Source organism: Geotrypetes seraphini, chromosome 4, assembly GCF_902459505.1.
Source record: "Geotrypetes seraphini chromosome 4, aGeoSer1.1, whole genome shotgun sequence".
Classification (NCBI taxonomy): domain Eukaryota; kingdom Metazoa; phylum Chordata; class Amphibia; order Gymnophiona; family Dermophiidae; genus Geotrypetes; species Geotrypetes seraphini.
Genome location: NC_047087.1, coordinates 174,850,402 through 174,869,849, shown reverse-complemented (window position 1 = coordinate 174,869,849; position 19,448 = coordinate 174,850,402). Strand labels below are relative to the sequence as shown.

The 19,448-nt window shown below is 46.0% G+C and overlaps 1 protein-coding gene across 8 annotated transcripts in view; it reads left to right on the top strand.

Annotated features, from left to right (window-relative positions):
- The window catches only part of HYDIN (HYDIN axonemal central pair apparatus protein), a 1,718,235-nt gene that overhangs the window by 588,554 nt on the left and 1,110,233 nt on the right, over positions 1-19,448 (top strand). For all 8 annotated transcript variants that reach the window (XM_033943280.1, XM_033943278.1, XM_033943277.1 and 5 more), the window contains one exon: positions 1,250-1,343. In XM_033943280.1, the coding sequence (XP_033799171.1) occupies positions 1,250-1,343 (94 nt within the window). The remainder of the gene's footprint in view (positions 1-1,249; positions 1,344-19,448) is intronic.

Here is a 19,448-nt window from a genome sequence, read left to right as displayed (position 1 = left end):
CTGTAGTAACCAGATAATGGTCAAAGTTTGTTATTCTTAAAATCAAGGGGTCAATATTTAGCACCATTAGCCATATAGAATCAGATGTGCCAAATACTGAGGCCAGCCATTGGTTTTCAATACCATTAGCAAAATAATGCCACAGAAAATCTTCTGTGAGTGGAGCAAGGAGGAGTTGGAAGGTTTCTGGTTCCTACCTGTATTCAGTGTCAGTATTTGGATAACTACAGATAATTAGAATAGCCAAATAACTATCTGAATACCAGTGCTTAATATCAACAGTACTTGGCAAAGTTCTGGTTCTGTCCCCAGTCCACCTTGATACTTTCAGATGGCTGTTCTAACTTATTCAAATAGTTACCCAAGTATTAAAATTGAATTTCGGTTATACCTGGATAACTTCTTGCCCCACCTTGATGTCTGACTTTGACTGCCCTGACACTATCTAAATAGTGCTGTTGTGGTAAGCAAAGATTTTCAGCAGCACTATCCAGATAGTACAGCTGAAAATGTCTGGTAAGCGGTACTTATTTAAGTAGGAACCTCTCCTACCTGGATAAGTGGCAGTGAAATATTGACCCCCTTTAAATTTAAGAACAGACTTTGGCCCTCTGCCTCTTTACACCAGTGGTCTCAAACTCAAACTCTTTGCGGGGCCACATTTTGGATTTGTAGATACTTGGAGGGCCTCAGAAAAAAATAGTTAATGTCTTATTAAAGAAATGACAGTTTTGCATGAGGTAAAACTCTTTATAGTTTATAAATCTTTCCTTTTGGGTAAGTCTTAATAATAATATTGTAATCTATAGCTAAAGAGACATATGATCAAGAAACTGTTTTATTTTACTTTTGTGATTATGATGAACATACCATGGGCCTCAAAATAGTACCTGGCAGGTCGCATGTGGCCCCCGGGACACGAGTTCGAGACCACTGCTCTACATCATAGCTCTAAAGCTGAAACCATTCTTTTACAAGATTTTTGGGGAAATAACCTCTCCTAACTTAACTGTATAGTTATTTAGGTACTGGTACTCAATATTAGCAATACCTGGTTAACATCCACTGGCTGTATTATACACAGATATTTAGCACCAGTATCTGGGTAAGACCTGCCACAGTCAGCATTTGAAGTCAATACAGTCTGTGGTGTTTAAATATAGGTGGTAATTTGTTTGTTAGGGGGAATGTTTTTGCTTTTGGTGGGTTGTGAAAACTAATTTTTAAACATTTTTGTTTTAATCTGCAGTTACGGCTTGAAGAGACGACAAGAAAGGGACATTATTAATGAAGAATCAAAGTTTTTCAGAGAACTACAATTATTGAATTTTTCAAAAAATGAGGTAACCAAAAGTTTTGTCTCTATTGCAAGATTTTATGCACTCAAGCCTTGAGTCTCAACCAAGTCTTATTTTCAGGATATTCATAACTAATACTTGGACAGTTAATGCAGGCTGGCCAAGTAGGTGCCCTGCTAAGCAGGCTGCCCCTTGGCTGCAGACTTCTACCCTTAGAGTTTACATCCTTCTGTAGTCGGAGATACCCCAAAACTGGGAGCCTAGCAGCACTAAAAAGCTTCACAATCAGTTAATAAAATCCAAAATTAAAGAAAAAGAAACATGAGCAAAAGAAAAATACACCTGAGCAGAAGAGACAGGTTCCTACTATCTCAGGTATAGAGAGAGAAACTAAAGACTTGCAGGACAGTGCAGAGTGAAGGAAGACAAAGCGGAAAAATGTAATGAGGCTCTCTACACAGGATCTCACGACCAGTGAATGACTAACCAAATGTTCAAGAATAATGTACCTATTGTACTAAAAAGTGCTTTCTATCCTCTGTTTTCTAAACAGAGGTGGATGATCCAAAGGTGGTATCAAGACAGGTGGCCATACAACTACTACTTATTAAAGATATAGCGCTGTACATTTTGACATTTATAAATGGTCCCTGTTAAGAAGAGCTTACAGTATAACTTGGACAGACAGACATGACATATAGGTTTGGGGATGCAGAACCCAAGGTGAGAAAAGTTAAGAGTCAAAAGTAGTCATACTCTCTCAGTCTGTGTAAGTAATGTATGTCTTGATAGCTAGATATCTGTGGCTAAAGCTAGTCCCAAAGAAGAAAAACATTACTAGAAGTGTCAGATTCAAACAATCAATCTAAGATACCCTCTATAAATTCCATGCATCTCCAAATGCATTAGACTCAGTGTCCAGACAACATAAGTCAGTTTCCTTGATATAGAAAGGAATTAACAGTGCATCATCCAAATCTATTCCATCATCCAAATATTGTTCATGTCCTCTTGGTCCTAGATGGCTTTGAAGCCAAAGGAGTTTGGAAATACCTGGAATTAAATCTCTCTGGTCATTATTCAACCCATGAACAAATTAGCCTTGGATATTCAAGTTCAGGTCATGTCCAGGCCCCAGCACGGAATGTCCTATGCTAATTTATTTTAATCTGACTGCTAGTTCTTATGCAGATCCTAGCTAATATTCAGTTCCTCATACGCTCAATCTTCATCCTCTCTAGAACATCAGCAGGCCTTCCTTTCTCCTTCTTACTCCTCAGAACATTACCAAACTTCCTCCTGATCTCCTTCCCTTTCCACTGAGCACATCATCAACCTCCCTTCTGATTCTCCTCCTCATTCATCTTGATAATGCTGCTGAAAACATGGCAAACCATCTAGATGCTATCCAGGTACCATCCAGTGCTCAATATCCAGGTATAAATTTAAACAATTTATTTAAAACATTTCTTCTTTGTCTATTGTTTAAAGTAACCCGCTTCACTGCAGGGTAAAAGAGCCCATATCTGGCTCCTTTTAAATCAGGTCATAGAGCCAACAGCTGTTTCCTGAGATCAGCTGTGTGCTTAGCAAAGTCCAGTACTAGGGATATTTTATTTTCCTGCCACGTTAGCATTTTCTTCTCCTTGGCAGCACCTAAAATTTCCACCACCTGATTATATCTTAATACTTTAAATATTAAAGGACGTGGACCCTTAAATTTAGTATTTAATCCCATTAGTATTCTGTATGCTCGCTCTACCTCAAAGGGAGCCGCAAAGTTCAGTTTCACTAGTTTGGGGATGAAACCCTCCACAAATTTTACTGGGTTTGACCCCTTGACCCCCTTCTGTAATCCCAGGCCCGGACATTGCTTCTCCTGGAGTGGTTACTTAAATGCTCCAATTCCTTGTTTAATTGCAGTAACCTTTTGTGATCGTTACTGCTACTATTCACTTTTCCTTCTAAAGCTGCCACCTTCTGTTCCACCGAGTCCATCCTGGACATACATACCGCAAGTTGCTGTGAATTAGCAACCTTGTCTTTCACTGTTGTTACCTTGCTGTTCGTATCTGATATCACAGCTTTCATAGCATTCAACTCAGCAATAACTGTTTCCAAAATCTCCGACGAGGATTCAGCCGGCAAGGGAACCCTTGATGGTGTGGGAATGTCATGTTTCACTCAATTTCCCCCACCGGATCCTCCAGAAGCACTGTCAACCTTTGTTTGACGAGTGGCTGCCATTTGAAACGTAAAATTTTCAAAAAAAAAACCCCACTTTAATTTACTTAAACAAGCAGGGAAGAGAGGAGCTCTGTGATCAGGCTTCCGACCTCATGCGTTTCCAAGCCATGTTCCCCAATAAGGAAAACTTAAAGAAGGATTATTACATCCTTCAAGTTACCAAGGTGTATATAACATTATCTCCTCCAAAAAGAAATTTGTCATTACTGAGTAAAATATGAAAAAATTATAAAACAAGTAAATATTTATCTAAGAGATTTATTTATCAAACTGACCTAAGAATTGTTCTAATTGAATTGAATCAAAAAACACATAATCCTTACTTTGAAAGGTAACCAAACACACGGGAATTTCAAAAAGAAAGTACCTCCAAGATCCACCAACCTAGATTTTAAAGCCAAGAAGGCTTTCCTTCTAAGCTGAGTTGATCTTGCCACATCAGGAAAAATTTGAATTTTTGCACCACAAAACATTGCTAATTTATTTTTAAAGTAAAGCTTCATAATCAATACCTTGTGGCTCTCATTCAAACAAGATACTAAGAGAGTGGATCTAGTTTGTATAGTATCTTGGGAATCTTCCAGGAACTGTGTTAAAACAATATTAATAGGAGTCAATTGATCCACTTTCTGATCAGCTGTAATTTTTTGTTTTTTTCGGAATATAATAGAGAGCAGAAATAGGTGTTGATTAAGGATTAGTTATCCCCAAAATCTCTCCGAGATACTTCCGAAAAAGAACTCAGGAGAGATTAGATATTGTGGGACCGGGATCCTGGCGAGGCCTAGTAACTTCCCAGAATCCCAGTCTTGGCGCGAGCGTAACCGTGGTGGACCACAGCGGCCTGGTGCCTCCCATAAACTGCACACCACACTGGCCGGGTTTTGTCCAAATATATTGCTTTTATTTATCCACAAGGAAAGTTTCCAACAAAAAAGGTCAAAATTTGGCATTCAAAGTAAAAACCCAAAACATTCCAATTTTCTCTTGTTCTGCTTTCTTTCTCTCATGTGCCAGTTCTTTTCACTGCACCCTCAGTGCTGGCCAATTCAAGTTCCCAAATTAAGAACATAAAATACAGTTCCTGTTAGTTATTATTTCCACAAGCAGTGCTAGAACCGTACCTGCCTTGGCAATAGTTAGGCTACCTGGTTCTAGGCACTAATTAGGCTTCTGGTAGATTTGAGTGGCAGTTCCCTTTTCCTAGGAGCAGAGGGACTTGTGCTCCCACAGGTGTGGCCACTGTTCCACTTATCTAACCCAACAGTAAATTCAGCAGCTTCCAGCCCAGGTTGAAAACAGGATACAAAATCCTTCACAAAACATAAAACTCAAAAAGGAAGAAACAAAAAACAAAACCCTTTTACCAAGGAAAAAGGACATTCAGGCTTTCCTAAACCTATTCCCATTCCATAGGGTGTTCTTCCCCAGAAGACATAGCATTACTCTCTAACCAGTCCATGTCACAAACCTCAGATTGGGTTTCAGGGTTTTGCATTTCCCTATCCTGGTGAGAACTTCTGAAGGCTGGCCAAAAGTTAGCTGCTTTAGCTGGGTTCCTTCTCAGCTTCCCCTGAGCTTCCAGTCCCAGCTGTCCCTCCTCTCTCACTGACGAGGGAGCTTCAGAAAAAGGGGGACTCGGCCCATAACCACGCCCCCTCACAGCAGCTTTAGCTAATTCCTTAAAGAGCCCTGTCTTTCCCGTTCCAGCCTGAGCTCTGTGAGCTTTTAAAGGGACAGGCTCTCTCTTAACCTTGTGCTCAGGATTTTCCCTATACTCAGGATATTTCTTCTCCTTAGTCCCTGGAACATTATTAATGCTTCCCTGAGCTTTTCCCTGGGCTTTACCCTGGGCTTTATTAGGACTAACCAGATCCCTGTCACAATATGTAACAAGAAAGTTCTAGCCCTTGCAGAGATCTCCATCATTTCTAACTTAGAATGAATAGTATGGAAATCCTTCATAGCGGACATAAAGAAACCCTGAAGATTAGAAACCTGTTTATCTGTTTTCAGCATGTGTGCATCTAGAACTTTAATGTTTGAGTCAACATTCTTTAATTTGACAACAACCTCTTTCGAAAACATTGTAGACTAAGTGATGACAGATTTTAATAACTTCTCCATCCTCACATTCATTTGCCATAAATCTTTTAAAGACACATCCTGCCTAGATTCATCAGAGCCTTCAAATTCATCTGAAATTGAAGAAATTTGAGGCATTTTAGAATAAGAAATAACCAGATTGATTTGAGGTCTGCGGCTTCCACAGAAGCACCAGGATCTACTCCTGGACCCGGTTCCGCAGGAAAATTAGGAGGGAGAGGGTGAGTTTGATCTGGAGAGCTCAATGAGGCCCCTGAAATCTGACCAACTTGTTTCTCCTTGGAGGCATTTGTACCGCCAACTAAAAGGTGGCAATCCATTGGGTCTGAGGACACCAGTGTAGAGGCTTTAACTTTTACTTTGCACTTCCCCATATAAACTATAACAGTATCTCAAAATAGACAAACAAACAGTGCAATAATATAAGCAATAGAATTCATAAAGTCAAACCTGGCTCCTCTCGTCTCCAATCAGCTCCAAGGGGCTTGGCGTGTCCCTTAGGCCACGCGCCACAGGAGCAGCAGCATTTTTAATCCAGCTGATTAGGGCCCGGTGATGTCAAGGGTGCCCTTCTCTGTGCCTGCCCGATTTGTGGCACTTGGGGGATTGAAAGTAAATGCTGCACAAGACCAGGGAAGCAGGTAAATATCAGATAAAGCCCCACTCTTCGTCGGCAGACACCTCCAAACAGCGCATTCTCCCGGCTTTCCCTCAGGAGCGGCAGCGTTTTTAAGCCAGCTGATTAGGACCTGGTCCTCTTCTCTTAATTGAGCAAGTGGTAAACTGGAAAAAAATTAGGATCCCCTTGTTAGAGCTGTTGGAATTTGTTTAGGACTCCTGGTCTCTTTGTGGTGCCAGACAGAGCTTAGACAGGTCCTGTTTGGGGGTCCGTCTGACCTCAGGGGTGTCAAACCCAGCAGGTCTTGAGTTGGGTCCGTCCCCCCTCTTCTTCCACCTCTCCAAGTTTTTGTAGAGGTGCCTCAGCTGGCAGCCTAGCCACCGATCCCGGTTAGGCATCCAGCTTCGAGAGTCAGTGGAGTCTGTTCTGAAAAAAAAAAATCCTAAATCCTGAGGCTGATCCGGTCTAAAGGGTTCTTTCCCTTTAAATTTGCTGTTTTTTGTTGTATTTTTCTGCTAACTGGCACTTTTCTCCTAGCTAGGTCACATATTGTGCAATGGACACTTTACAGGAGAAAAAGTGCTCATTGTGCTCCAGATGAGAGACACTCACGGCCGGGCTGTGCAAGCGCTGTGTAGGCCGGAGCAGAGGGGGATCCTCATCAGCATTGGGGGCCGGCATCCAGGGATTTCCTCTGCATGTGCCTCATGAGTCGGCAGTGGATGGCGGGGAAGCCCGGGTTTTCCCCGCTACCCAAGTTCACCAGCCGCTGACGGTCAGGGCAAAAAGGATTCCCTTACTGCCGACGCTGCTGGGGACTCCCGTACCACTTCTGCCAGTGCTTTAGTGGCTTGGATGATTCAGGCCTCTCAGATGCTGCAGGCCTCCGGAGCTCAGGTTTTGGCGGTTTCGACTCCGATTTTGGCAGGAAGCACCTCCATTTTTTCAGTAGTCTCAGGTGACCTTTCCCTTGTATTGGAGAGATGGGCAGATTTCTGCTGGGTACCCTACTGTAGCAGGGAGTCCCATGGGGCCGCCAGGGTTTTTTTCCACAGATTTTGTTTTAGCCCTCTGTAAGGCTTATCTTCAGGTGGTCGGAAGTCCTGCTTCTGCCCCTGGGGTCACGGGGGGGGGGGGGGGGGGGAGGGGTTTGCCCTCGATGTTTTCTACGGTTTTGTCCCCCTCTTGTCCAAGAAGCCGCAGGGCTCTTTGGACGAGGACTTTTATTAGGAGGAGCAAAATTTTGTAGATGAGGACGTGGACCTTTGGGGTAACCTCCAGGATCCTTTTGGGGGTGAGGATTCCATTAGTGGCGAGGACGTGTCCGTGGTGCGTGTTTTTCAGCGGGACAAGCTCCACGAGTTGATTCTTGAGGTCTCCTTAGTGTTACGTTTTGAGGACACCAAGCAGGAGCCCCCGCATGTGGTCGACCCCTTGCTTTGGGGGATTTGCTCTGCTTCCTGTTCTTTTCCTATGCATCAGGATATTCGGGATATTGTGCTTGCACAGCGGCAGGTACCGGAGGCCCCGTTTTGCTTTGAGTGGTCTATGGCCCACCTGTATCCCATCCTGGAGGGGGATTGGGACACCTTGAAGTCACCGGTGATGGATGAAGTGGTCTCGGCTATCGTGAAGCAGCATACTGTGCCTGTTGAAGGTGGCTCTGCTTTGAGGGACCCTGAGGAGCGCAAGGTAGAGTCCCTCCTTAAGCAGAGTTTTGATGTCACTGCTCTTGCAGTTCAGGGCTTGTTTTCGGTGGGCCAAGTGTGTTCTTGACCATGAGTCTGATAACTGGGACTTAGTGGAGCAGGATATCGCCAAAATTGAGATAGGCGCTTCTTATCTTTCTGATACCTTATATGACCTCTTTTGAGCTTTGGCCAAGTCTATGGCTCTTGGGGTGACTGCTTGTCGTATCTTGTGGCTTCAGGCACGGTCAGCAGATGCGGCTTTCAAAGCTAAGCTGATGAAATTCCCCTTTAGGGAGTCTGTCTTGTTTGGAGAGGATTTGGACAAGTTGGTTCAGACTAGAGAATGACACGGGGAAAAAAATCTGTCAACGTCACCACCCCGTCCCCGGCCCACCATTCTCTGCACCGCCCCGTCACCGCCGTTCCCTTCACCGCCCCATCACCGTCACCGCCATCCCTTTCACCGCCCCGTCACCGCCACTGCCATCCCATTCATCGCCCCGTCACCGTCCCCGCAGCATCCATATAAGCCTTAATACTCTAATATTTAGCTTATTCCGTTCTTATAAATCAAAGTTCCTGCTGCTGAACTAGAAATGTGTAAGCAAATCAGCAGCGCCACCATTATATTAATAGGTTGCCCTCGTCGTCCCTGTCTTATGAAAGAGCACAGGCTGTGTACAAATGTTTGCAAGTTAAAGAACCACTCTCACTCAGGCTGATGATACCGAGTAGGGAGTGGAAAACATGAGAGAAGGGCTTTGGGAAATGCTGCTTGTAATGCAATTGAATCAAAATGTGGAGCCACCATGGTGAATCTTTAAAAAAAATATATAATCATCTTTATTGCGAGCAAACAACATAACAAACAAACAAAGGCCAAATAGGAATATATCCAGTCCAAGTTACCGATTACAGAATAATTTTACAATAATAAACAAAAGTAAGATAAAAATATGATACAATACCAAAGAAGTGAACAGTAGAGAAAGAGAAAAATAGATTTGCAGGAGAGTTTTTTTTCCCATATATTATAACATCCCTCCCCCCAAAAAAAAAAAACTACCACCATCCCATAATCAGTACAACTCCCCTCACCCAACTTCCACCTACAGAAACCAATTATGTATTCAATATAAGACTATGTTGTTGATGAGTGAGCGTATTCAGCGTATTCCAATAGAGCTCCTAGATCGCCTGGAATGCACTCCAGCGCTTGGACTCTGCACCGGCAGACATTACAAACAAATCATTCTGCCCCAAGGCAGAGGCCTCAATATTTATTTAAGTATTTATATACTTAAATAAAGGTCCAGTAGCCCCCACCCTCCCTCCACCTCACCTTATATTCTGAGTTTGCCGGCTTCCTTTTTCCCGAGCCGCACGCGTTCAAAAAGCCGTGCACGCGTGGCTGCACGAGTCAATCAAACTTCTCCTCTCCTGCAACTTCCTGTTTCCGGTTGCGTCAGAGGAGAAATTTGATTGACTCGCGCAGCCGCGCGTGCGGCTCAGGAAAAAGGAAGCCGGCAAACTCGAAATATAAGGTGAGGTGGAGGGAGGGAGCTGGCAAAACGCTACGGGTGGGCGGTGGCTGCGGGGACCGCGCGATCCTTGATACCTCACTGCAGAGACAAGACCATTCACCACTCCACGGGGCGGTGAATGGCCTTGTCCCCGTCCCCGTAGCGACTGCTGTTTTTCTTTCCCCATTCCGGCGGGTTACCCGCGGCTAAATGCGGTAGCTGCGGGTAAACCGCCACCGTGTCATTCTCTAGTTCAGACCTTAACTGATTCAAAAGTGCCTCATTTGCCTAAAGACCAAACTAGGCTGCTGGCGCAGGGTGGCAATGCTTGAGGGCGCTTGCGTGATTTCCGCAGGATTCACCCTGATTGAGGGGTCACTTCCTTTCAGGCTTCCAGGTCCCCTTGGGGCCATTTCTTGTAGTGCATGCAGTTCTTTGGGGGGGCTCGCCAGGGATCTGGGAATTCCTCCACCGGTTCCCCCACTGCCCATCCCACCCAATGACTCCTTGTGGGCACCCGCCTGCGCAAGTTGGTCCTGGTGGGTCCTGGAGGTGATTCGGGATGGTTATGCTCTGGAGTTTGCCCACTTTTTGCCAGATGATTTTCTAGTGTCTCCTTGTCGAGTTGCATGGATGCAGCAGGCTTTTCGCCAGACCCTTCAAAGATTGTTAGATCTCAAAGCAGTTGTTCCAGTGCCCCCTCAGGAGTGTCACTCCGGCAGGTACTCCATTTACTTTTTGGTGCCCAAGAAAGAGGGGGACCTTTCGGCCCATCCTAGATCTGAAAGAGGTCAACAGGGCTCTCCGAGTTCTGTCTTTTCGCTTGGAGACTCTGAGGTCTGTCATTCTGTTGGTTCAGCCGGGGGAGTATTTGACTTCTCTCGATCTGACAGAAGCCTACTTACATGTTCTGATCTGGGCCTCCCATCAGCGGTTCCTTCGCTTTGCAATCTTGGGATGATACTATTAGTTTTATGCACTTCCTTTTGGTCTGGCCATGGCCCCGAAGACGTTCACCAAGATTATGGTGATCATAGTGGTGGCTTTGCGCAAGGAGGGCATTCTGGTTCACCCCTACTTGAACGATTAGTTGCTTCGAGCAAAGTCTTTACAGGAGAGCATCCGGGTCATGGCTTGGGTGGTGGAGTTCCTGCAGTTGTTGGGATGGGTTGTCAACCTGTCCAAGAGCCGGCTGCCCCATCTCAGTGCCTGGAGTATCTTGGGGTTCTGTTCGACATCTACTTGGGGAAGGTCTTCCTCCCTGACGCTTGGGTAAGCAAATTGCAGGTGCAGATTTGTATCCTCATGGCGTCCTGGTGTCCTCAGGCGCAGGATTTTCTCCAGGTCTTGGGGGTCGATGGTAGCTTCCCTGGATGTGGTGCAATGGGCTCGGGCACATATGCGTCTTCTTCAGTATGCTCTGCTTCGGAGGTAGTTGCCCCAGAGGCGCAGTCTGGATTCTCCTGTTCCTCTCAGGGGATTGACTCATTGCAGTCTTCGTTGGGGAGATACAAGAATAGCGGCTGTGGCTCAGCTGGCATAGCTGGTGAGCTGTGGGGACATTTTACTGCAGGGTTTTGGTTCTCTGCATTTTCTAATAGCGTTACTATATGTTTGTTGTATTTTTCTCCTGTTCAGAGTGTTATTACTGTTCCTTATTAGTTTTTTCTTAGTTCTGCTTGGCTATTCAGCAGACTGGTTTAGGATGGGGAGCCTCAGCTAATATACTGCAACCAAATTTTGGTCTCAGTCTCCACCTGCTGGTCATAGTGAGATATTACCCATCAGTGAAAAACTGTACCAGTTTAGAGAGACTAAAAGAAAGAAAATTAGCAGGTAAGAACCTAATTTCTTCTTACTCTCTATATCCTATAATTCTATGCGAGTTACAAAATACATTCATAATTTATGTTTAAATGATTTTTATTATTCCAGCAGTAAGAAGCAAATACAAACAGTAGTACCATTCAGGAAATAACATTTTCAACAATATAATCAGTTCCCCTCCCATCCCCTCTCCCCTCCCCTCCCCTCCCCAAGAATCCATGGCCAGTCCAACAGCTGAGAGTGGGAATAAAATCTTAAAGATTCAAAAGTCTACTGCGAGCACGCGGTGTGAGGTCCTGCCAGAAGTGCTTCCACACCTGACAAAATTTGCGACCCGGGCCAAGAGTCAAGTCTCCCACCATGCGTCTCTCCAGTGTTGCGTGCACTATCATTAGGGATCTCCATTGTGCATATGACGGGGGATCACGGGAGAGCCAGTTGGTGAAAATGGCTTTTTTTCCCATCAAAAGGGCTCTGGAGATAAATGCTGACATTCCCCTTCGTTTGGGCGAGGCTATATTATAAAATCCAAATAACGCCCTCGGTTGCGAAAGCCATTGCCTTCCCCAAAGCGATGTGGTATATAGGCCAAGATGTCTCCAAAACTGTTGGATTGCGGGGCAGGCCCAAAACATGTGACTCAAAGATGTGTGAGCCTGATTGCATTTCAGGCAAGAATGCGACGCAGTAATCCCCATCCGGGCTGCACGTTCCGGTGGAATGTAAAGTCTAAGAACAATTTTCAATTGCATTTCCCAGTGAGTAATATTGGGTGACACCTTCTGAATGTTCTTCAGGACCCGTTGTAACTGTTGAGCAGTCAACTGGCAATGCAAGTCCTCAGCCCATGCTGTCGCTAATATATCCAGATTCGTACTTGGTTGGCAAACCCGGATCCCCACAATATGAAATCGTAGAGGAATCCTCTGTTGGGCTGAAAGGCTGAAGAGTTCCGAAAGTGCCTCCCTGCAGACTTCAGTAAGGGCAGCCACTGGGAGGGACTGAACATAGTGACGGATCTGGTAATAGGCGAAGAGATCATTAGCCTGTAGGTCAAAAGTTCGTTGCAGCTCGGCAAATGTGACTAGGCTCCCCTCCTCCGAAAACAGGTGAAAAAGATATTGTAGACCTTGTGCTTGCCACCTAAGAAAGGTGGCATTTTGCATGCCCGGCTGGAAAGCTCCATTGCTCAGTATAGGCAAATATAAAGACACCCTAGAAGACAATTTGGCTGTTTTACAGACCCATCTCCATGTCCTTCTGGTCGGCGAAAAAATGGGGTAATGAGACACCAAAGGACGCATCCTCGGATCCGCCACATGTAGAAAATAGCTCACATGGAACGGAGCCAGCAAAGATAACTCCAGTGGTGTAGCAGAAAAATCAGATGTTCCTTTAAACCAATCATTAATATGTCTCATCTGACAAGCCATAGCATACCAATGTACATTTAATAAACCATAGCCCCCCTATCCCTGGGCAGACACATCCATAGCAAGGGCATACGTGGTCGCTTACCACCCCATAGAAAACGCTGTAGCTCTTTCGTTAAACGAATGTTATGGGCATGGGACAGCTGCAGAGGTAAAACCTGAAATCGATATAACCATTTGGGAAAGAGCACCAAATTAAAAAGGGCTACCTGGCCCGCCACTGATAAGGGAAAAGTGGACCAATTCTGTAGATGTTGTGAGGTGTCTTGAAGCAATGGGGTGATATTGCTGGAGTACAGGGTCGTAAGGTCTCGGGGGATCTGTACCCCCAAATAGCGAATTGAAGTCTGAGCCCATGTAAATGGGAAGTGACCACTCCATGTCTGTTGTAGTGTCATGGGGCTAGCTAGGGCCATAGATTTCTGGTAGTTCAACGTAAATCCCGAATAAAATTTGAATTCGTCAAGCGCTTGCAATAAATATCGAACAGAGTGAGCGGGGTCAGTTAGCAAAAATAATAGGTCATCTGCAAAGGCCAACACTTTGAGTGAATGAGTCCTGAAGTCCACACCCACTATATCGGGGTACTGAGACACTGTGCGAAGAAAGGGTTCGAGGTACAATAGAAATAAGAGGGGTGACAGTGGACAGCCCTGTCGAGTTCCCCTCTCAATAGGTATTGGGTCAGTAATAATGTCATTGACAAGTACTCTTGCTGTTGGAGTGAAATATAAAGTGCGTAATGCCGAGGCGAACCAGCCAGATATCCCCATACAATTTAGCACTTCAAATAGGTACGTCCAAATGACCTGGTCGAACGCCTGTGCCGCATCCAAACTGAGTAGAAGCATAGGAGTGTGATGGAATTGCGTGTGCGCTAAGGCTATCAATGCTTTACGTACATTGTGTACTGCTTGTCTACCCTGTACAAAGCCGACTTGTGTGGATGCAATCACATCGGGGAGAAGGGTCGCTAATATATCAGCTAAGATTTTGGACAGAATTTTGATGTCTACATTCAGCAAAGAAATTAGGTGATAGGATTCGGGAGCAGAACTGTCTTTGCCAGGCTTCAATATCAACGTGATTAAAGCTTTATTCGCTTCTCCTGGCAAATGTTCATCCTGGATTACCTGGGAGTAATAGTCCCTTAAAAAAGGACTAAGCTGCCCTGAGAGCAGTTTATAAAATTCTGCCGTAAAGCCATCCGGCCCTGGAGCCGAAAAATTTTGTTGATTGTGGATAGCTTTATGTAGTTCTTTAGGGGTGATGGGTGCATTAAGAAACCTAACATCCGAGTCAGAGAGCGACTGTAAACCGGAATCTGTGAAATAGTCCTTAATAAGGGGTTCAGCTCCCGAGTCCCGGCGCCCATATATCTTCCCGAAGTGGGACTGAAAAATTTGTGCAATGTGTTCAGTAGTGTGTTGAAATTGGCCTGTACTATCCCTCAATCCCAAAACATAACGGTGACCCTGCACCTGGGAAGTCAAGTGGGCTAATAACTTCCCTGCCCGATTTCCATAGCGATGTTAGCAAAATTTTTGATACAAGAGCATTTTCACCGTGCGCTCATGTATATAGGAGTTGAGGGTCGTTTCCATGGAAGCTAAGTGTTCCCTAGCGTGGCGGGTTGGGAACAGGGTATACTGAGCTTAGCGCTTGCTGGTTCTTTTTCCAACCGCAGTATTCCCCGGGACAAACGGCGATTACGCGCTATTACATAAGCTATACAATCTCCTCTGAGCACCACCTTAGCCGTGCTCCAAAACAGTGTCGGATCATTGCTATGCTGACCATTAAAGTCTAGGAATTCACCCCATTTAGTCGTTAGGTATGTTTTGAAATGGTCATCAGAAAATAGATAACTAGGGAAGCACCAACCGCGTACACCAAAGCTCACATTAACATCTAGCCAGATCATCCCGTGATCTGAAATCACCGCCGGGCCTATTACCGCTGCATCCACATTTAGAAATGCTCTGCGCGTGGTAAGGATGTAATCTATCCTAGATTGTGTGTTATGTGCTCTGGAGCGGTGTGTGTAATCCCGTTCAGTGGTATGGAGAATTCTCCACGGGTCCACCAGATCTAAAGTGGCGCAAAGATAGGGCAGGCCTCTGGTATGAAATATACTCGCACCAGGTCCTGGCTGAGAACGATCACAAGTCGGGTCAAACACCTGATTGAAATCCCCTGTAATGTATACCGGATCAGTAACCCGCCCAAGAAGCATGGCAGTTAGACCCCCCAAAGAAGGAATGGTCATAGGTATTAGGTGCATATACATTTATCAAGTAAAAGGAATATGTGCCTACTGACAACTGCAGCAAGAGGTAGCGGCCCTGTGGGTCCGAGGCTACTACTTTCGCAGTGTAAAGCAATGTCTTACTAATCAGTATCGCCACCCCTGCCCGCTTATGGGTTGAAGATGCTGCATGCACTGTGGCTACCCAGGACCTCCTCAATTTCTGATGTTCCAAGTCTGTAAGTCGGGTTTCTTGCAGACAGGCTATGTCGACCTTATGTCATTTGAGCTGTGTTAAAATTTTTGTTCGTTTTATGGGAGAGGTAATGCTCGAAACATTCCAGGATACTATTCTCAAAGTATTAGCAGGTATAAAAGGGGCTAGTACAAACATATAAAATGCTAAGTGCGGAAAAAATCCACCCCGGGTTCCCAGCCATACCCAGGGCAGCCACATGACGCTCAGGACCTGCCCGAGCAGCACCAGTACCATGGTAAATGTCAGGTGCAGGAGTCTTGCAGCAGGGTCTGATCCCTCCCTTCCCAATAATCGAAAGAATACCAGCAGCAACCACGTAGGCCAAGGACTCCCCCCCCTGGAAACCCAACCCTCCCTCCCTTCCCAACCTTCTCCCCAATTGCATGGTTGTGGTCACAGCCTCATGTTCGCCCTAGGCGGTCCCAAAGGTGTGAAAGATCACAAAACAATGCCACTCCGGGCCCCAAGTTCCCATACAGTAAATACAATAGTCATAAGAGCAGTCTGCAGAGCAAATTAATGTTAGGATGAGCTCAAATATACAGTATATCAATTTCTGAACTAGAACAGGAAAAAACACAAAATTGTAAACAAACTTAAACCAGAATAGCAAGTAACAGCCATATTATCTTAGATCCAGGCTAGAGAATGACACGGTGGCAGTTTACCCACGGCTACTGCGTTTAGCCGCGGGTAACCCGCCAAAAACGGGGAATGAAAATTAGCAGCCTCTGCGGGGACGGGGACAAGGCCATCACCGCCCCGTGGAGCGGTGAATGGTCTTGTCACCGCAGTGAGGCATAAAGGATCGTGCGGTCCCCGCAGCCCTCACCCGCCTGCCGGCTCGATCGTTTAACCAGCTTCCTCTCTCCACCTCACCTTAGTTTGCCGGCTTTCTTTTTTGGCGACCGGAACGCTTTCAAAAGAGCCGCGCACGCGCGGCTGCTCAGTATTCAATCTTCTGCTCTGACCCAACTGGAAACAGGAAGTTGCAGCAGAGCAGAAGATTGAACTTTGAGCAGCCACGCGTGCGCAGCTCTTTGAAAGCGTGCCGGTCGCCGAAAAAGAAAACCGGCAAACTAAGGAGATCTGGAGAGCAGTAGCGTACCAAGGGGGGGGGGAGCGGGAGGAACGAAAAAGGTAATGGCGCCAGGCCTTGGAGCACCGAGGCAGACCGCTTCTACCCCCTCCCAGCCGAACCCCCGCTGACCCTCCTTTCTCTCCCCCCCCCCAAGTGAACCTTTCCGATGACGTCATCATTGATGCGGCAGAGGGAGGAGAAAGCCGACGCTACTGGAGGGAGGTTTGCTGCTTTCGCTGGGAGGGTCGGAAAGGTTCACTTGGGGGGGAGAGATAGGAGGGTCAGCGGGAGTTCGGCTGGGAGGAGGGAGAAGCGGTGCTCCATTATCTTCTTCGGGCAGCAGCAGCGTTTACAATTCGCTGCTGTTGCCGGCTTCAGGCCTTGTTCTCTGCCGGGTCCTGCCTACTTCCTGTTTTCATGAAGACAGGACCCGACAGAGAGGAAGGCCTGAAGCGGGCAACAGCAGTGAATTGTGAATGTTGCTGCTGCCCGATGAAGTTCAGGACATCAGGACATCGGGGAAGGAGCAGGGAGAAATCGACTGCTGGCTTGGGGGTGAGGGTAGGGAAAGAATCATGGAAGTGGAGAAATTGGCATGATGGCTTTGTGGGGGCTAGGGGGAGAGAGAAAGAAATAATAAAGGGGGGGGGCCAGGGGGAGAGAGAAAGAAAGGCAGAAAGAAAGAGGGGGTCAAGGGGGAGAGAAAGAAAGGCAGAAAGAAAGAGGGGGTCAAGGGGGAGAGAAAGAAAGGCAGAAAGAAAGAGGAGGGCCAGGGGGAGAGAGAAATAAAGAGGGAGGCCAGGGGGAGAGAGAAAGAAAGGCAGAAATAAAGAGGGGGCCAGGGGGAAAGAGAAAGAAAGGCAGAAATAAAGAGGGGAGCCAGGGGGAGAGAGAAAGAAAGAGGGGGGGGGGCAGGAGAAGAAAGAAGAAGGACCAGAGACTCATGAAATCACCAGACAAAAAGGTAGGAAAAATGATTTTATTTTCAACTTAGTGATCAAAATGTGTCTGTTTTGAGAATTTATATCTGCTGTCTATATTTTGCACTATGGCCCCCTTTTACTAAAACGCAATAGCGGTTTTTAGCGCAGGGAGCCTATGAGCGTCGAGAGCAGCATTCAGCGCAGCTCCCTGTGCTAAAAACCGCTATCGCAGTTTAGTAAAAAGGGAGGGGGAATATTTGTCTATTTTTGTATAGTTGTTGCTGAGGTGACATTGCATAAAGTCATCTGCCTTGACCTCTTTGAAAACCCGCGGAATATAAATGATAATTAACATTTTCTCTGCATACAGAGTGCTTTGTGTTTTTAAAATTTTATTGTTGGTAGATCATTTTGACTTGGCCACAAAGGTAAGGGGGAGAGAGGGAGGGGAGCTGCTGAAAGACATCTAGTAATCCTTGCAGGCTTGACTGTGCAGGAATTATTTTTGTAAAATCATGTTTTGTTTTGTGACTGGCATTATCTAGACTTTAATTTCTATGAATGAATAGAATGAAAATGATATAAAATTACTTGCTTGCGGTGACCGCGTGTTCCGGCTCACACAAGGAAGGAGGGGGTGAAAGGGAAAAAGTTTCTCTTCCTTGGAAATAGATTCTGAAGTGACCTCATCAAAGAAGACCAGCACCAAATGTACAAGAAATCCCTTAAACAATGTCAAAAGAGCCCAAAATAGAAAACTGCTACTGCCTTGAGACTCCATTATTGAAGGAATCAACTTGAAATCACAGAAGGGACAGGAAAAGGTTAAATGCCTCATGGAATCCTCAGGTACAAAACACAAACCAAATTGTGAATGAAATCAGAGCAGACAGTAAGAATTATAAAATTGATGTCATTATCCATCTGGAAAAAAAGGCGTACTAGAAATAATGCCTCAGCAATACAATTTTCAGAAGTTCTATTTGCTCATGGTAAGGGAGAAGAGAGACTGCTAGTGATGGTGGGGGGACTGATAGAAGATATGAAAGAAGGGTGGTAGAAAGGAACAGATGGTAAAGGAGGGAGGGAAGGGTGGTGGTGGAAAGGAATAGAACAGACATTGAAAGAGGGTAGAGAGGAACAGACCCTGAAAGGAAATGTGGAAGGCAGAGTGGGGAGAAGACGCTGGAAGGGAAGAAGACAGATGCCAGACTATGGGGGAGCGGAGGGAAGAAGATGGGTGCTAGACGGGGATGGTGACGGGGTGGTGAATGGGATGGCAGTGGCGGTGACGGGGCGGTGAAAGGAATGGCGGTGATGGTGATGGGGCGGTGAAGGGAACGGCGGTGACGGGGCGGTGCAGAGGATGGTGGGCCGGGGACGGTGCAGTGACGGGGACAGATTTTTTCCCCGTATCATTCTCTAATCCAGGCTTCCCCCAAACCAGGAGATCCCGGTGCATCCACAATGCCACAGGCACACAGGAGCATGTGACAAACAAGGAAGCACACCATGTGCTCTTTCATGTAAGGTCCGACTGGGGCAACACCTGAGTGTTCACATAAAGGGCCGCCTCAGCCGCGGCCTCAAATACCTGCCAGCGTCCCTGAAGGTAAATTTTCAAAGTGGCTGGATATAAAAAGAGAAAGCGTATTTTTTTTTCAGCCAAAGAGGAGCAAAGTGGGTAAAATTGCTTCCTGCGCTCCGTTAGGGCCACAGAGTAGTCCTGGAAAATGCGCACCTCAGACTCCTCAAATGCTAAAGTTTGTCGAAGTTGTTTATATTTGCGCAAGATTTCCACTTTATGGTTATAGTTTAAAAGTTTGGCTATTACCATGCGAGGCCTCGCCGGTATGCTCTCTCCAGTCGAATAGGCCCCAGGCCCTCCTTCAAGGGAAAGGAACTAGTCAGCCAGGCCTCCAGGACCTGCAGGAGCTTAGGACCGGGTACTGTTTCCGGAATACCCAAAAAACGTAAGTTAGATCTTCTGGATCTATTTTCAAGATCATCCAGTCTTTCTGCTTGTTTTTGAGTCAGAGCCTGCAGTTCCTGTAACGTGGTGTCATGTGCCTGCTGTGTATCCTCGACGCTGGAAACCCGAGTCTCCAGCGCTGTGGTGCGGCTAGTAGTCTCCATGAGTAGATTTTCAAGCTTTTGGAGCTGTTCAGAAAGTTTTTCTATGCTGGGCTGCAT